This window comes from Maylandia zebra, linkage group LG20 (assembly GCF_041146795.1).
Source record: "Maylandia zebra isolate NMK-2024a linkage group LG20, Mzebra_GT3a, whole genome shotgun sequence".
Lineage (NCBI taxonomy): Eukaryota > Metazoa > Chordata > Actinopteri > Cichliformes > Cichlidae > Maylandia > Maylandia zebra.
Window position 1 is genome coordinate 11916037 of NC_135186.1, and position 13085 is coordinate 11929121.

General features: G+C 39.5%; 1 protein-coding gene across 1 annotated transcript; it reads right to left on the reverse strand.

The window, feature by feature from the left end:
* Window positions 1-273: 273 nt before the first annotated feature.
* Window positions 274-4035, reverse strand: szrd1 (SUZ RNA binding domain containing 1). The gene is made up of 4 exons (XM_004575408.5): window positions 3881-4035; window positions 2604-2653; window positions 2115-2378; window positions 274-1394 (listed from the first exon to the last, which is right to left on the reverse strand). The coding sequence occupies exons 1-4, from the start codon at window positions 3926-3928 to the stop codon at window positions 1283-1285; spliced, it is 474 nt and encodes a 157-aa protein (XP_004575465.1). The 5' UTR covers window positions 3929-4035; the 3' UTR covers window positions 274-1282.
* Window positions 4036-13085: the final 9050 nt, after the last annotated feature.

Here is a 13085-nt window from a genome sequence, read left to right on the forward strand (position 1 = left end):
TATGAAGAAAAGAAGCACGCGCCAACAAGGTGGAGTTAAGACAGTGAGGCTCGAGAGGTACAGCAGTAAATTCACCATCTGACCCTTCTTTAAATTGCTGCCAACATCACCTTCAAATAATGATTTTTAGGTTGTTGTTTTATTAGTTTTTGATTTTAAAAAAAAGGGCTTTTGGTTCTTTTTTAGTTAAAAAATACTGCTCTGACATTGCTGCCCTCTTCTTAAAGAAAAAACTGCAGGAAAGCTACTTAAAATGGACTTCAATCCAACATCTCATCTTTTTTGCCTTTACTTTTAAATAGAAATGAAATGACAGTCTAAGGAAGACAGCCAGAAAGCTTTAAAAAAAAAAACAAAAAAAAACGTAAACATACCTTGTCAGATATACAACTTCCACATAAATCCTAACCCCTGTTTTAAGAAACAAATGGCAATTTACATATTAGGTTGTGTCCTGATAAATCTAAAATCTCAGTCAAGTACTCATTAGCAGTGTGTGCATTTTAGACACCAGCTGCAGTTCCAGGTGTTTAAACCATACAAAGAACCCAACATGTAATATTGTCAGATTTTGCCACCAAATAAAGGTGGAAAACATATTTCCTATTTCTTAAAAACAGCAAATGCTATGTTTATTTTAAAAAACAAACTCAATATAAAAAGCTGCTCTAAACAGATTCTTGCGGTGTATGTGTGTGTGAGAGAGACATACTTTTACCTGTTAGATATCAGAACAACCCTAGATTTGATAAAGACAAGCGAGAGAAAGATGAGATTAAAATTTAGTGAGCCAACAACTGAAAATTAAAAACACAAAAAGGTGACGTCTTATTGCTGGGAGAAAGCTGCTGCACAAGTACCAGCTCATCTCATTTTAACATGGCCCCTCATTTTTCCTCCTCTGTTTAAGTCTTTCTGTTTGTCCTTTTGGCATCCTCTGACGAAGCCACTTAGAACCGGAGGGGAGACAGATGGAGGTGAGGGGCTTTTCTTAAAGGGGAACATCACAGTGAGTCCAGAAAATGTCCATAATCACAGTGCCAAACAGATTGAAGTGGGGAGAGATGAGAGCATGTTTTCATTGGACTTCTTCCTGGAGTTCCTCGCTCCCTGTCGGTCCTAGACGGCTGTGAAAGAGGCCGACAGCAAGGATGCTTTACTTATAGATCCCCGTGTACGTAGGGAACTGAAGGAAGACGTTTTTAAGAATACAGTACTGCATTTGCTCTCAAGAGACCCTTTATCTCTCTCCCTCAGGGGCTGGGGGGCCCTCTAGGTGCACTTATCTGTGCTGTCGGAACCCTTGGGTGCCGTCTGGGCCGGTTGGCTGCCGGACAGTGTGACTGTTTGATCTGGTGTCCTCTGAAGGCAGTGTAGAGTTATTGTGCCCTGGTCTGGCATGAAAAAAAAAAGAAAAAAAGAAACAGGAATAAATTAGAGACAGCAGTCTTTTCCATATGCCAACAGCTTGACACAAACCGCACACAACTCACTGCCAGTTGGCAACGTTCAGTCATAGTTTTTGTTTTGAATGGACGTCCTACTCCAGAACTGTCCTACTTAAAGGATTCCTGTCGTGTCACGAGAGACAAGTACCAGCACACGATTTTACAGTTTTGTCTTTAAAAAACAAACTTTCAACTTTTACACCACTGCACTTTGGTTGCATTAACACTGATTCTGGCAAAACCCAAATCAAATGAATAGAACTTCCTCTTTTTTATTCAAATAATGTCACATTAAGTAATGCAAAGGATTAGGAAGCTTTCTGTGATCAGTGTAAGTTTCAACCAAAACCAAAAGATATATTAATTAGCCGTAATCTTCAGAGCGGGAGGACATGAAGTCCACCCATCCTAGTAACCGTGTCCTCAAAGCTCCTGTTTATCCAAGAGTATAGATTACAAGTGTCAAATCAAAACTGTAAATAAAAACAACCCCGTTTTGAAATTGTGATAAGAGACTCCCTTGCATTTTAGACTGAAACACAAACTTCATACTTGTGCCTGTGCATAGGTTGCTGTTCTGTCAAATGACTGCTAAGCTCCCTAAAGTAAGCAAGCATTTTGTTAGGTTGTGATTAAAACGCCTCAGTTATATTTGATGAGTATTACCTGTCTATGTTGGGCTTATCCTGTGGCGTCTCCTCTGGGCAAGCGCTGCCCAGTATTCTCTTCCTGGCCTCGGCATACTCTGCTTCTCTCTGGGCCAGGGATTTGACCTGCGGTGTAGGCCTGTTCTGATTCGGGCCCGAGGTCAGAGAACCGTTACTCGCAGGCCGCTTCAAAATGCGTATCTGGGGTGGAGGTGCAGCTGGTAAGGAGTCGTCCTGTATTACCATGGTTTTCTTCAGAGATCTTGAAGAATTGCTGGAATCCCTGGAAGCAAAACAACAGAGGCCGTCCATGTAAATTTACTTACATGACAGATGGGAAGAGGCCGCTACAAATGAGTGCTAATAAGTTTAGAGGATAGAATTAAAGTCTTTAAAAGAAGTTGTATTAACAAAAGCAGGTATTGCTATAAATGGTACAAGTATAGTGGGAACAGCAAGAAGCATAAGAACACAAATAACATTTTTCTTCAACCTTTAAAATCCTTACTTTTCTTTCTGGCTGATCCTTAGCTTCTCTTCCAACCGTTTTTCCATTTCCTGTGTGGAAAACCAGCATGCATGGGGATACATATAAACAAATGAAACTTTCAAGATAGGAAGAAGTTCAGCAGGCAATAAGTGGGAAAGTGGATTGAAGTTGGGATTCAGTTACAAGCTATTTATACATGTGCACAGCAGCTGCCAAGTCATAACAGAGTGAGTGTTCCGCCTGCTAACATTAGCCGCCTGATGTTGCCAACGAAAACTAAATGTAGATGTTAGCAGAGGTACCGGCGAACCCCCAGCAAGATACGTTAAATCAACCCGCAAGTTCAACCTGAGGAGCTTCTGAAGTTCCGGCCAACCCCAACCAAGAGCCACGTTCGTGACGTCACCAGCTAACGAGCGTTTGCCAAACTACCGTGACTACAGCTACCTACTGTTAGCTGAGTGATACCAACTGACCAGTTGGGTGACATAACTAGATATCAAACCGGGAACTAGTTGACAACATGGCCGAAATAGTCGAGCAACAGCCTGGCCTTGTGAGGAGAGGGGGAGAACACGCTGAACAATACAACCACTTTCAATCAGGCCCCACGACAATGAACATCAACGTAGCGGTACCTATTTAAAGAAGCTTATATTCACTTTCTGACAAATTTCCTCCTTAAATTGACTTGTCGCCATCCACGGGCTGCTTTGGCTCTGACGTTACCGCGGGGATGTCATTTTTTCCAAGATGTTTTAAGCTTTAAAAATGTATGCCGAAATGAATATGAGGCAAATTTAGATAGGAATATGGACTCTGGTGCTCTTCTGCGAAGTGCCTATACCTGCCGACAAATAAACTGACTTTATTTTGACACATTTTCTACGCGAGCAGTAAATGGCTAGCTTAGCATTACATTAGCCAACTTGAACCTTAGCATTTCAATTGGAATTCCGGGGTTTAGCTCGCGTCAGAAGCCATAGTGCTTAGCTCGCCAACGTTAGCTAAAAATCTAGCACATTAACGACATTCAACGCGAAATTATTCCAAACAGCTTCAGTCGTTTGCTTGGCAAAGTCCGCGTTAAGCCTGGTTCAGTGTCAAGCTATTGCTACTTGTTCGCCAAGTTTCTTACAGCTAACATTAGCTTTAGCCACATTGTTGGCCCGTAAGACCCGTTAACGTTGAACAGCGTTATGGGAACTTCTTAAAGCTAACCCCTTCGTTAAAAAGAATCGCCTAGAAGCACATGTGTCTTTAACCGAAGCTACATTGAGACATTTGTTATTTACCCCACTATCAGCAGCTTCTTCCCAACTTTCAGCGATCTCCTCATCCATGTTACATTTTGCTCAGACACGCTGTAGAGTTAGGTGAACCGTCCTCCTTCAGGTCCGCCTCCCGGCTGCCTTCACACAGTGACGTCACGATCACGGATTTCCCCAGAGTTTGACGCTGATTTTTTTTTTTTAAGGCCACACTACATTTCAGTACAGTCTCGGTAAACAGAGCATTTATATTATGCGTAAAGTTATGTGAACTGTGTTCAACAAAACAGTGACTTCTTCATTGTTAACAGCTTTATGATAACAAAAGGCGCACCGTTTTCAGAGACAGTATAAAGACAGAACTCGGAGGACATTTGCGTATTCTACTGAAATTTCCTAGCCAAACCCCATATACAGATGTCAGTATTTTTAACCAGTTGTGCTACATGACATCTTTGTCATAAAATGACATGTACTTTTTATGCCCTTGCATTAACATCTGTGGTTTAAATTTTACATTAGAAAGCGAGGTAAAAACGTCCATGTGGCTGCACAAATAATATGGCTCGCTATTTAGTGAGCCTCAGAAATCATGAATTCATTCATTATTTTTCCATCTGTATTCCTTCTCCGTGCTAAGAAGATGTCTAAGAAAAAGTCATCAGTGTTCTTGAATTGAGAGAATAATTTCCTCAGCTTCGAGTCCTTTTTTGTCATATATGGCAGCAAAATTTGCTGGATTAGAGCTCATGTTTATAATCAGACCTTATATATTTATATATAAGCATATATTTTCTCAGTGATGATCGCTTCTTTAATTGCATAAAATAAAGAAGACCCACTGTCATTTGTAGTAGAAAGTCAGACTGATTGATGACACCGCAAGCTGTTAAATTATTGTACTGTACTTGTTATCCAGAGATCTTTATTGCTACCGGAGTTACATCTCCTTCCTCATTATCACAGTTTTGTTCATAGATAAGAAAGACTTTTAAATTGCTCTTAAAGTGATTTACACCGGAACCACCGGAGCTAACCTGGACAAAAAGAACATGAACTCAATAAACTCACTGATGTGCATGTCAGTTATAGTGGCAGTATGTGCCCCATTGCAGCCAGATATATTTCTGTTTTACAATGCAACAGAAATGAGCTGCTGTTTTTTTTTTGTTTTTTTTTTTTACATTTTACTCATTTATTTTTGTAAACAGCAGATTATACTGTACATATTAGGTAGAATATGTCCTACATCTCATTTCAGTGGAGACATTTTTGTAGATTCAATACTTGTAGGATATTAGTGTTCTGAATAAAGACATGAAGGCGATCTGAGTGCAACACTTTGAAATAAACACAGAACTAAAAGTCAAGTGTTTGTTTGTTTTTTCGTTTACCTGGGATCTTTGAGGAAGGATTGGCACACAGCTGTGGCTGTGAGCACAGCCGCCTTCTGTTATGGCAGCCAATCAGAGAATAGCTGCTTTTAAGAAAAGATGGCCTTAAAGGGACAGGAGCTAAAACAGTGGATGTTGTTTGGAAGCTCACTGAGGGCAATTATAGGATACATAAAGATTATATTTAAACCATCCATCCATCAGTTTTTCTACTGTATAAATGGTAGAAACGGATGAACGTATGGAAAAGTGAACCATACAAAAGCTACCCTATAGATAAGGCAGAGTAAAAGAATAAAAATGTAGAGCATTAAATGTGCACTTTCAAATCTTTCATGTCATTTCCTAGTCCAAACAGCCTGTCCACTTTGTTCTCATGTTACAAATAGGTTAATGTCAAAATGTCAGTGAAAGATTAGATGCCCTTATAGTTTAATATTTCAGGCGTAATAAACACAAAGATATGACTATGGTAAATATCTGGAGCAGGTTTTCCAGAGGGTAATCGAATGCATGAAATAAACAACAGACACTGTATGAAAGTAAAAGTTGGATTTATTTGAAACAAAAAGTGAGTTCTCAAAGCAGAGCATTAGAAGAAGGAATGATTATAAAGGAGCTGCAGTGAAACGTCCAGCAAACTGAGTTTAGTTAGACATTATTCAGATTCATTCAGAAATACTACATTAGATGCTGTTGTATTTCTAACCTAAGCATCAGTCAAGGATGCCACAGTTAGTTTTGATTAACTTAATTTCTCTTTTTAAAAGCAGAATTTTATGTGCTACATGAGTGTTAAAAGTCTCCATAATAAGGATAATTCATCATTGCTGCTTTTTCTGCTTTTTAAGATAATTGTAATGCACTAATAACTGGGACATTAAATTCCTGTGTAGTTACTGGTGAATGTTTGTGGAGAGTGTTTCACAAACTATAACAAGTCAACTGCTGCAGTCACTCCTTTTTAAGAAGCTGTGCAATCAGCCAGTCCTGCACAGTTTAACTGATGATTGTGTTTAGATGCATTTCTGAAAAGTGGAACACTCATCTAGGAGCTGCAAATACCGTTGAATGTACAAATCAGTATGTCTTTGCTACATAATGCTGGAAAACTAATTACGGGCTGGAAAGCCTAATGAAATCAGTGTGCAGCAAAAAAGGAAAAGGCTGTCTAGAGTTCAGAAAATGCTGTCAGTGCTTGATGTCAGTTAAGAGTGAATTTCCTTTGAATGAATGAATTTGGCAAGAAACATTCAGACACAATTGCATTTTAAAATACAGCTGAGAGCTACAGAGTTGATTTGAATTCTGTTCAACACAAAGATTTTCACTGTTAATGTAGCATTGTATAAATTCATGGTTTGTCCATGCACTTTTATCTTGTGATGGCTTCCTTCATTCTACGGGCATCGATGGATGTGGTATCCAGTCACGTATCCTATAATGTAAACAGTCACCAGTGCAGCTACAGCTCCTGCAACCTTCACTGCTATTCCAATGTTGCCGGTGCACATTCTGTTGTAGATCCTGTGAATGGCAGAGAAAGGGAGGAAGAATCAATTATTTAGTGGTCCAGGCTTAAAAGGTTAAAACAATACTTGTGGGTATATTTTTTGTATAATGCTGAATTTGAAACTGAATTTGCAATGCCCCCCATCAAACCTATACATTATATTTTTATGTTTTATCTCATGTGTGTAGTTCTGTTTCTATTCAGTGCATTGTAGCTTTGCTTCTCTATACCACTAGGAAATATGCAACTTTAATGTCATGCATCATTTCAAGTCTCACCTTCGCAGAACAGGCTGTGAAGCCTCCACGTTCATATTGATATTTTCCTCATTCCAGCGGTCGTATTGCACGCTGGGGGTACCGTTGGACTCCATGTGAAAACTTCTCCTTCCTTTCAGAGACTGATCTACTGGAATCACTGCTCACTCACTGCTTCCCTGTACAGGTTCACTGTGCTCTGAAACAGCGAGTTCAGAGAGAGTTGTCTTGGTGTATATAACACAATATCAAGTGTCCATAAAAGACTTTTAGGTCATAATCTTGATCATAATTTTGAGATTTGTGTGCAAATCTGTTTGATTATTACCACTAACTGATGTAATATTCTACACAGGAGATTGCCAAATGTTCAAAAATCAGTTTTCACTTCATATGCTAATGTTTATATAAAGATCTTGCTCACCTGTAGGAGTCTCAAACAGTCACCTCCTTGCTTAGGAATCTCTGCTCTCAGGCACTTTTAAATCCAAGCCTGAGATCAAAAGCCCTGCCTCCTGCTTGGTATGAGACCTTGGCCATAGTACATGTCAGTCTGTCATAAATGCTTTGGCTGTAATCTTGCTCTTCTTTTTTCACCTCATTATATGACTCTTTCTCAGTTATAAAACCTGGTGTGGTTCATAATAGTCTCCGGTTTCATCCTGCACATCCTGTGCAGATAGTAGACTACAGATGAAATAAAAATGTTAATGGTGATGGTCATGATACTCCCCTGTGCCAGAGAAAACTCGATTTGTTGTCTTTTGTTGCCTTTTCCTTGGCTGCACTGCAGAGAGCATTAGTGATCCAGTTTGATGGGGTTGGAATAACAGCACCCTCTGGTGTTTGTAGCATCATGGCCAAGCGAAGCTTGTGTTTAAAAAAGCCGCTCATTACTTCAACGTTCAACACAGTGATCTCTGGTGACATCTAGTGGCCACAAATATGAAGAACAGCTTGAATCTAAAAATTAAATGGCTTCATTATGACTGACCAGTGACCACTCCACTGGAGTTCCCAATTCTGTCTAATATTGGGTCACGCTTGTCTTGCTTTGAAAATGGGGGAAAAAATATGTCTATATATATTTTATTTTTATTAAAATTTAAAGAGTCAAATGGAAGTCTTTCTAAAGTTTTTAAATTATATTTGTACTATGAAAAGCAGATTTTTGTTTTGTTAAAACATTTTACATTTTCACATTTACAGATAAAAAAAAAGCCCCCCACACAAAACAAAAAGCAAACAACAAGAACAGAAACCTAGCAAACCCACTCGAATGACTAAAATCAACCACCTCCTCCCTTCCTCGCTGGCTCCATATCTCTCAATAAAATGATCAGTGGAATGATCAAACCCCACGAATGATTCATTTCCTTATAAACCACAGAATACAGTGTTGTTGTTTTTTTGGACGCACAAGCCGGAGCGTCAGCTTTGAGCGGGCATCACTACTAACAGGTCTCCTTACTTCTCTTACTCACATTTTCTTTGCATCTCTATGAGAGAAAGAAGCACGGTTTAAAGATCAGTTGCTTTTGTAGTGCATTCCTCTCAACTTCAGTAATTTGAAATGATTTATCTCAGATGTGAATTAGGCCTTTGTGCAGTAAAAGCGCTAAAAAAATAACGTGGAGAACTGATAATAATGACAGGGATGAATGAATGGATAAAGAACTCAAATATAACACAAATTTTGTCACCCAAAACCACAATAAAAAAAGCTTGGCCAATGTCAATAAAATGTCAATAACATAAGATTTCAATTGCAACTCATTTAAAATGTTTTTTTTATTTTTTTTATTTAAAACAGTGGAATAACAACACATCAAATGTTCTAACTAAGAATTTATTTTCTTTTTCAGGCTTTTACCTTTGATTTAAGTGGATTGATGGAGAATTTGTTTTTTAAATCTTTAAAAGTATTTTATACATTGAGCTTAAATTTCACAGCGATCATGTATGTCCAAACTTAACCAATTTACAAACCTTAAAATTCTTATGAAAATCAGACATGGTCACACTAAAGGCCTTTGCTGATTTGAGATGGCTCTACGAGCTTTGAGCCCAGCAGAGAGATTCTTCTGGGTTCACTGTTACACACGATAGTGAATGAAACTCACTAAATCTTCCCAGCTTTGTTGTATGCCTCCAGAGATGTAGTGGTTAACGTGTCTGGTTAATAAAGAATTGCTAGTTGGATTCCAGCAGCAGATAACTTTGGGGTTATGTCAGAAGGACACTGAGTGTAAAACTCTTCCAAATCAAACATGCAGAGCTACCTGCTGTGACAGGGAACAACCTACAGTAGTTTTTTGGCAACTTGAGGTTGCAAAACTTTGTCAAATGACTGACTACAAGTCTATGCAGTCATTTTTTTGATTAAGCAAACTTTGTTCACTGTGTAGTTCTTTATTTTTAAATGAAGTGATGATTGTAGCCAACAAGGAAGGAGCTTTCTCTACAGTGTATATCCTAATATTTTAAAAATGAGATTAAGGGAGCATTTTTCTTAAATCTCAGCTTTTCTTTTCTAGCCTTTGTAGCAGATTATTGTTGTTTCATAACTCTACAAAAGTTCTCGGTTATCGTCCTTGTTTCGTTGTTTTATTGCGAAAACCTTAGTTTAGAGAGGACACTTTTTGTTTTTTTGACAATTCTGTGCTTTATTGAAATAAAGTCTTGTGAACCACGTTATTTCTGTGCCTCTGCGGAAATTCCGCTAAGAGTCTGTCTTGTGCGGCCCAGTTAAAACACAGCACAGGAAGTCTGATTGGTTAGAATTCATACCACATAGCCAAGAATACTGTGAATTCTACTTACAGTGGGGCAAAAAAGTATTTAGTCAGCCACCGATTGTGCAAGTTCCCCCACCTAAAATGATGACAGAGGTCAGTAATTTGCACCAGAGGTACACTTCAACTGTGAGAGACAGAATGTGAAAAAAAAAAATCCATGAATCCACATGGTAGGATTTGTAAAGAATTTATTGGTAAATCAGGGTGGAAAATAAGTATTTGGTCAATAACAAAAATACAACTCAATACTTTGTAACATAACCTTTGTTGGCAATAACAGAGGTCAAACGTTTACTATAGGTCTTTACCAGGTTTGCACACACAGTAGCTGGTATTTTGGCCCATTCATCCATGCAGATCTTCTCGAGAGCAGTGATGTTTTGGGGCTGTCGCCGAGCAACACGGACTTTCAACTCCCGCCACAGATTTTCTATGGGGTTGAGGTCTGGAGACTGGCTAGGCCACTCCAGGACTTTCAAATGCTTCTTACGGAGCCACTCCTTTGTTGCTCGGGCGGTGTGTTTTGGATCATTGTCATGTTGGAAGACCCAGCCTCGTTTCATCTTCAAAGTTCTCACTGATGGACAATAACCATATCCAACTTCTTAATAGCAATGAACTGGTCTGCATTGGTGCATCATATCTTTATTCTCTTTCCCCTCCTGCCCCCCCCCCCCTCTTTCTTAAATAGATAACTATCATATCTGATATCATATCTCACAGTACAATAATATTGAATGGGTTGCATTGTTGTATTTTGTCATGTTTCTCAGGTCTTTGTCTGAATTTCTACGAACATTATTGCTAAGGATTGTCTTATTGCATTGGAGTCACACTGGGTTAAATATGTACACTTGGGTTTTAAGGGGTATTTATTATTTTCTTCTTTTTTTTGGGTTGTATGGAAGCCCCAAACGCAATTTCATTGTTCTTGACAATGACAATAAATAAATAAATACTAAATACTAAATACTGGAAGGAGGTTGTGGCTCAAAATCTCACGATACATGGCCCCATTCATTCTGTCCTTAACACGGATCAGTCGTCCTGTCCCCTTGGCAGAAAAACAGCCCCATAGCATGATGTTTCCACCCCCATGCTTCACAGTAGGTATGGTGTTCTTGGGATGCAACTCAGTATTCTTCGTCCTCCAAACACGACGAGTTGAGTTTATACCAAAAAGTTCTACTTTGGTTTCATCTGACCACATGACATTCTCCCAATCCTCTGCTGTATCATCCATGTGCTCTCTGGCAAACTTCAGACGGGCCTGGACATGCACTGGCTTCAGCAGCGGAACACGTCTGGCACTGCGGGATTTGATTCCCTGCCGTTGTAGTGTGTTACTGATGGTGACCTTTGTTACTTTGGTCCCAGCTCTCTGCAGGTCATTCACCAGGTCCCCCCGTGTGGTTCTGGGATCTTTGCTCACCGTTCTCATGATCATTTTGACCCCACGGGATGAGATCTTGCGTGGAGCCCCAGATCGAGGGAGATTATCAGTGGTCTTGTATGTCTTCCATTTTCTGATGATTGCTCCCACAGTTGATTTTTTCACACCAAGCTGCTTGCCTATTGTAGATTCTCTCTTCCCAGTCTGGTGCAGGTCTACAATACTTTTCCTGGTGTCCTTCAAAAGCTCTTTGGTCTTGGCCATGGCGGAGTTTGGAGTCTGACTGTTTGAGGCTGTGGACAGGTGTCTTTTATACAGATGATGAGTTCAAACAGGTGCCATTCATACAGGTAACGAGTGGGGGACAGAAAAGCTTCTTACAGAAGACGTTACAGGTCTGTGAGAGCCAGAGATTTTCCTTGTTTGAGGTGACCAAAGAAAGACATCTACAGTACGTATACCTCCGACCTGCCCTTTCAACAATCCAACAGATCAAGAAGCGTAAACCTTTCTGAAACTTCCTGCAAGTCTTGTGCAATACTTATTTTCCACCCTGATTTACGAATAAATTCTTTACAAATCCTACCATGTGAATTCATGGATTTTTTTTTCCACATTCTGTCTCTCACAGTTGAAGTGTACCTCTGGTGCAAATTACTGACCTCTGTCATCATTTTAGGTGGGGGAACTTGCACAATCGGTGGCTGGCTAAATACTTTTTTGCCCCACTGTAGCTGGACCTTATTTCCCTTTGTAAAGTCTGGATTTTTTTTAAGCTAATAATTATATAATAATTATAGTGAAAATATTTCCCTTACCTTTATGGAGGACCACAAGAGCCACACGCATCGAAATAAAGAATTCTGTAATTAAGTAATAAATTGTAGAATAAATTTGTAAATTCCTTTTTGAATTCCAATTTTTAAAAAAGTGATTTTAAAAATGTTTTTGAAAAACCTCATTTCAAAACCCATTTTTTAAATTGCAATTTAAAAAAGTGATTTTAGCCTCGGGATTTACACTTTGCCCGACATGGATTATGTGACGAATGAAGGGACCCTGCAGTGAAACGAGTGTGTGCCTCTTTATTCAGCCTCACCACCTGTTGAAGGTAATGTGCTAACATGACCAGTGTTGGACAGGTTACTTGATCAGTAACTAATTACTGATTACTTCCCCCAAAAAGTAATTGCGTTACTTTACTGATTAATTATTTTTAAAAGTAATTAGTTACTTAGTTAAAAACTAAGGTCAGTACTTCCACACTTTAAACGCTGTCATACTCTCTCCCGCACTCGATATATTATCCGTTGTTGATCTGCACACAGCTGTTGCCACGAACGTGGCACTCGTTTACGTCATTGTCATGAGACACTCTCGCAAACAAAATCACGGTTTAGCAACACAGTAACGCAGCATGCTTACAGGAAAGTAACAGTAATCTAATTATCTTTTTTGCAATATTTACTTTACTGGTTAAATGGTCGGGTTCCCGGAAGTTTAGCGCACCCAGGTTCCCCTTAGCAGAGAAGTTACAGATATAGGCACACCAAGGGATCAAACCTATGAAATCTCTGTTTCGACTCCGCTAAGAGCCCGCCTGTTATTACCTTGCGCTACATGACGGGCTAGTAGAAGCAATACAAAATTCCTATATTTAAAGTGCACGCTCGGGCTCTCTCTTGCTCGCTCGCTGTGTGTGTTTAATGTGTGCATACTTCAAGCGGTATACACGGGGAACAGTGGGGGGAGTATCCCCCCAAAGGAGGGACAAAGGACCCCCTGATGATCCTCTACCTAATCACATGAGCCAAGGTGTGAAAGCGGGTGTGGGTCACAATCAGCCAGGGATTTGGGTGAGCACATTGGGACAC